This window comes from Microtus ochrogaster, chromosome 16, assembly GCF_000317375.1.
Source record: "Microtus ochrogaster isolate Prairie Vole_2 chromosome 16, MicOch1.0, whole genome shotgun sequence".
Classification (NCBI taxonomy): Eukaryota; Metazoa; Chordata; class Mammalia; order Rodentia; family Cricetidae; genus Microtus; species Microtus ochrogaster.
The window spans coordinates 15297557-15303553 of NC_022018.1; the positions used below are offsets into that span (position 1 = coordinate 15297557).

The 5997-nt window shown below is 41.4% G+C and overlaps 1 protein-coding gene across 1 annotated transcript in view; it reads left to right on the forward strand.

The window, feature by feature from the left end:
• Myo3a (myosin IIIA) overlaps positions 1–5997 on the forward strand; it is a 207223-nt gene that overhangs the window by 104300 nt on the left and 96926 nt on the right. The window contains exons 14-15 of the mRNA XM_005354744.2: positions 3663–3761; positions 3845–3959. Of these exons, the coding sequence (XP_005354801.1) occupies positions 3663–3761; positions 3845–3959 (214 nt within the window). The remainder of the gene's footprint in view (positions 1–3662; positions 3762–3844; positions 3960–5997) is intronic.

The following is a 5997-nucleotide window of genomic DNA, read 5'->3' on the forward strand; positions in this document are numbered from 1 at the left end:
CAGCGGAGTATGTCAGGTGTCGTCCTCCATCATTCTTTCTCTTATCCTCTTGAGACAATGTCTCTCAACTGTAAGTTTGCTATTTTTCCCCAAGTTGGCTGGCCAGGTAGCTCTCAGGAACCACCTGTCTCTGTCCCTCAATGTTGGCATTATAGGCATATAGTTTCTTATGTGGGTTCTGGGATTCAAATTTAAATTCTCATGCTCATACTGCAAGCACTCTTCCTCACTGAGCCACTTCTCCAGCTCCATAGGTACATTTTTTTTTAAATTATGAATTTCAGTGGGCTATATCAATCATGATTATTAGAAAGAAAAACCCGTATTTACAAAGATATGATATGTATCAAAGAATCAAGAATGAATGCTTAGCCCCAGCTGATAGTTAGTCAAGATTAACAAAGGAAAGAAATGATTTGTATCTCTAGGCTTCTGGGGCCAGGGGAAAGAAAACATCACGGAGCCCAAGGACAGCCATGGCTGAGAACAGGGTCTGCCTGTCGGTCTGTAACCCCCAGAGGACTGCATCCTCTATCAGGTAGCATGTGAGTAGACAGATCCTTCACTTGCCTCCTCTCTCCACCAGCCAGAGGATAAGAGACTCAGGTCCTGCAGTCTGTCCAGCTGAGCATTGGGGGCTGGGGGCCATAAAAAAAGCAGAGAGGGCTGGAGAGCCATCTGAGAAGCAGGGAGGAGCAAGAGCAGACATGTATCTTGTTTAATGAGCTTGCGCTTTCTTTTAAAAGGATCGATTCTTTCCTTCTCTGTTTTCTCTGCCTCCTTCTATCCACCTCAGCCTCCGACTGCTTTTATCTTTAGAATCCCTTTGTAACTTGTGACTTAAGCCTTTGTTAAATGTAAGTGATTTTAAGGAAAAATGTTTAAAAGGGGGCTGCTTGAGAGAAAACAAACACGACTCCCTAAGACTCAGAAACTGCAGGCTTGCTCTCTTCTGTTACGGACCAGTGGGCACTGTGCTAACCTCACCATTGACTTTGTGTCTCTTACTTGCTGTATTGTCTCTTTCACACAGGGAACAGGCCAGTTAATGCCAAAAGCTGAAGTTTGAACCTTGTCCTCTGGATAGATTTATTCATTCATTCATTCATTCATTGACAAGTATTTATTGAATGTTTACGTGTGCAACATACAGGAGACTTAAAAATAATTAAGATTTTGTGGGGAGGGAATAGTTCATTATTTCTTAAGAATGCATGCTTTGGTTCAAACTCTAGTTTCTTCGGAATCAGGCTGGGCAGTGGTGGCACACACCTTTAATCCCAGCACCCAGGAGGCAGAGTCAGGCAGATCTCTGTGAGTTCGAGGCCACCCTGGTCTACAGAGTATATTCTAGGACAGGCTCCAAAGCCACAGAGAAACCCTGTCTCAAAAAACAAAACAAAAAAAAATACTGTGTGTGGACCTAGTGTCAGAGGAACACCATTTATCTTCACCGAGACCCTGAGTTTGTCCTGGAGCACCAACCTGGGAACAGCAAGCTCTGTGTGACACTGAACCTTAAGTGAACATTTGATGTGGGCTAGGGTGGGACCTTTGGAGCTGAGTTTTTTTCTTGTTGCTTTAACTCTCTGGTTGTTTATCTACCGAAGGTCAGTGCATTTCCCATAGTAACTCCAGGCCTTATAAAATTACAGTCTTAGTAAAGTGATAGCAGTAGTTTGTGTGTCTACATTTATGAGTCACTTCACTAATTATCCATTGCCTCACTGCAGTGCTTTAAGAGGTGACATACAGAGCAATCAATGCGACACCAAGAGAAGAAAGCAAATAAATTATATAGTGTGCTAACCCCAGAGAAGCTTTATTATTTACTGGTGCCAAATAGACAAGAACTAAACAAAGCTTTTAGCTTTGTTCTAAGTTTTAAAAAATCAATTTATTCTTTGACAATTCCATAGCAGTGTGTAATATATTCTGGTCACCCTCTCTTACCCTTATAGCTTCCCTCATCCCAGCAAGTTCCCAAGCCGTTTTCATGTCTTTACGGTTACTTTTGCTAAGTACAATGCTGTCTGTAATAAACATCTTGACATCTCGATGGTGTCTGCAACAAGCAACAGATGGTGGCATTGAAGATGAGAATTTGTGTGGCTTTCTAGGATGGATATGCAGGCTGGGTGGATCTCAGCAGTACAGTGCTTACCTAGCATGTCTGAGACCCTAGATTCTATCTTTATGCTGCTCAAAATTAAGTTAAAAGGTTTAAAAGAAGGGGCGTGTCTGCTCTTGGGGCAGCAGCCAGCCCTAAAACCCTGTCTTTTCAAGCATGGTATGTACTCACTCATAAGTGGATATTAAATGTAAAGAAAAGGATAACCAGGCTATTATCCATAACCTCTGAGAAGGTAGGTAGCAGGGAGGACCCTAAGAGAGACATGCTTGAATGCCCCTGGAAAGGGGAAATGAATAAGATCTCCTAAGTTGGGAGGTGGTTGTGAAGGGCAGTGGGGAGGAGAACATGGTAGAACAGGATAGTTGAGTTAGAGGAAGGATAAAGAGGAAGAGCAAGGAAAGATGTGTCTTGATAGAGGGAGCCATTATAGGGTTAGGGAGAAATCTGGTGCTAGGAAAACTCACAGGAATTTACAAGGATGACCCCAGCTAAGACTCTCAGCAATAGTGGAGATGGTGCCTAAACTGGTCTTCACCTATAATCAAACTGATGACCACCCTAATAGTCATTATAGAACCTTTATCTAGAACTGTTGGAAGCAGATGCAGAGATCCACAGCTAAGCCAGGGCTGAGCTCCCAGAGTCCAGTCGAAGAAAGGGAGGAGGGATTATATGAGCAAAGTGGTCAAGATTAAGATGGGGAAACACACAGAGACAGCTGAGCCAAGTTAGTAGGAGCTCATTGACTCTGGGCTGATAGTTGGGGAACTTGCATAGGACTGAACTAGGCCTTCTGAATGTGGATGCTTGGGCAGTCGGTGGGGCCACTGGCTGTGGAACCAGGATTTATCTCTTGTGTATTAATTGGTTTTTTGGATCCCTATGAAGGTATGCCTTACTCACCCTAGCTATAGGGAGGAGGGGCTTAGAATTCAAGTCATAGAGCTTGAATTATTAGGAGATGCCTCACATATATGGGAAAACTGAGCTTCAGAAAGATAAAAAAATGGAGGAGGTGTGGCAATCGCAGTCAGGAAGACCTGGTCTGAATGCAGGAGAGCCATGGGTTCTGTGATTCTGCTTGAGATGGGGAGCACTAAGCTTCAGTTTCCTGAATATGTAAAGCAGGAATGATGCCTACCCCAAGGCCTTGTAGAAAATAACTGAGATAATTCAACATTTACCTCCACTTGGCATACTGTGCATCTTATTTCTTTTTCTGGCTATCCCTACTGATGTTCTAGAAGTTAAACATTTCTGATTGTTTTGTTCATTATATGTTTCTGGTACCTAGAAAAATTCCTAGAGAGTCACTCACAAATGCTGTGATGTTTAGAGCTACCACTAATGATTCTAATAGTTGAAAACAATGGCATAACAACAGAAAGCCAAAATGTAATATTCAAGGAAGCCCATATGGGCTATCACAGCTGTTGATTGTTCTAACACTAATATTGGGGTGCCATTTTAATAGTTAATAAATGTCCTCATTAACCATCTTCCTGAAAATGTCTTATTTTTTTTTCAGTGGAGAAAAAAATTTTCATATTTTTTACTACATTTATGCTGGGTTAGCGGAAAAGAAGAAACTAGCCCTTTACAAATTGCCTGAAAATAAGCCGCCCAGGTAATCCTCCAGGTTGTACTGTGATGGTGCTTTCTCTTTTGATGGATTTTAGATTTTTACCTTTCCTCTCATACTTTCTTCAGGTACTTACAAAATGAGCATCTCAGAACAGTGCAGGACATGATGAATAACAGTTTCTATAAATCCCAGTATGAACTAATTGAGCAATGTTTCAAAGTCATTGGTTTTACGATGGAGGTAAGTACCAGAGATGTTTGAACCACTTTCCTAGTATCTTTTTAAAAGTCTTCGTTAATGATGAGAATTAGCTAATTCACTGACTGGTTAATATATGCCAGGAACTATGCTCAGGGCTTTATACAGCAGTCATTGCCATTATATGTGCATGGTGATGGGTGTGGCATTGCTCTGCATGTGTGGGGTATGTGCACATATGTATGCAGATGCATATAAAGGCCTGAAGTCAAGATCACATGTCTTTACTCAATGGTTCTCTGCCTATGCCTTGAGAAAGGGTCTCAGTGAATCTGAAGCTCATCAGTTTGGCTCGCCTGGCAGGTAGATTTCAAGAATCCCACAACCTCCAACACCCTCTGCAGCCCAATGTTGGGTTACCAGCATACACTGCAAGTCTGGCTTTTGTATATATGGGTTCTGGGGGTCTTAATTTGGGGATTCTCATGCTTGCAACAGGTACCTTACCAGCTGAGCCATCACGGCAGCCTCAATATAAAGCCTTTTATCATGTTCCTGAATCTTCCATAATAAGTACCTTGTTATATTTTTATGTTTTTTTTTAGTTACTTGAATTTTTCTGGAAAATCAACTCACATTTAAGCCATAAATTTAATTGCTGAATTTTCTTATACTATTTAAGTTTTTCCTGTATCTCTAGATTTATTCCCCTTAAATTTTTGTATTTTAGTTCTTTAAATATGTTTATGGATAGCATACAAATTATTAGGTTTCATTGTAGCATTTTCATAATATATATTATTCTATTATTCTTGTTTGCCCATTTATTGATCTCCTTTCCCCTACTGCCCTATCCCTGCTCCCCTTCATCCCTCCACTTCTTCCCTCTTCCTTTTTCCATGCCTTCTATTTCACTGCCCTCCCTTGAACTGCCCTATCCCTGCTCCCCATCATCCCTCCACTTCTTCCCTCCTCCTTTTTCCATGCCTTCTATTCCACTGCTCTCCCTTGAACTCACACCTGCTTTCATGGACACCTCTTCTCCCTCTCATCATAACCCTCTTTATACTTTCATTTTTCACATAAACACACATATACATACATGTATATATAAATTTAAATCTAAACCCCAAGTATGAGAGAACCCAGGTAATATTTGATCTTTCTGAGTCTAGCCTATTTTGTTTAACATAATGACCATTCTATATCGTTCAGATAACACTATTTATTCAATTCATTAGCCAGTTTCTTGTTTAATTTATATTTAGGGTTGAAGCTTTACAATTCTTTATGGAGTATAAATATTGATCCCAGTCTGATGGAGGAAGGTCATTGGTTAATTAAATAAAGATGCTGCTTGCCCTGATAGATTAAAACATAGATGGGAGGAGTAAACAGTGCAAAATGTCGGGAGAAAGAGGAAGTGAGGTCAGACTCGACAGCTCCGGGCTCCCAGGCAGATGCCTCAGAGAGACACGATGCTCCAGTCTTGCAGACAGAGGCGAGAGCTCTGCTCTCTGAGACACACACAATAAAGCTCCGACCCAGGATGGACGTAGGCTAAAATCTTCCCAGTAAGCGCACCTTGGGGTGCTACACACAGATGATTAAAAATGGGCTAGTCCAGGTGCGAGAGTTAGCCTAAAAGAGGCTAGATAAAAATGGCCAAACAGTGATTAAAAAAATACAATGTCCGTATAATTATTTCAGGTAAAGCTAGCCGGAGGCGGCCGGGATGCGGCCAGGGTTCTGGGGACGCAGCCCCAACCGCTCATAATACTACACCAGTCTAATGTATAGTGGACAATTTTTCTCCCCATTTTGTAGGTCATCTCATTCTATTTGCTGTACAGGACTTTGTAATGTCATGCAATCCTTCCTTTCTGTTCAGGGGGTTGTTTCCTGTAAGTGGAGTCCTTACATAAAGGCTTTGCCATGCTGTGGGTTAACATGCTTTGTCTGTTGTTGTTTCAGAAGTTCAGGTCTTACAACTTTTATCAACTGTAAACTGATTTTGAGAGGATAAGACCAGAAGACTAGCTTTAAATGTGGAAATACAATTCTCTGGGCATCATTTAAA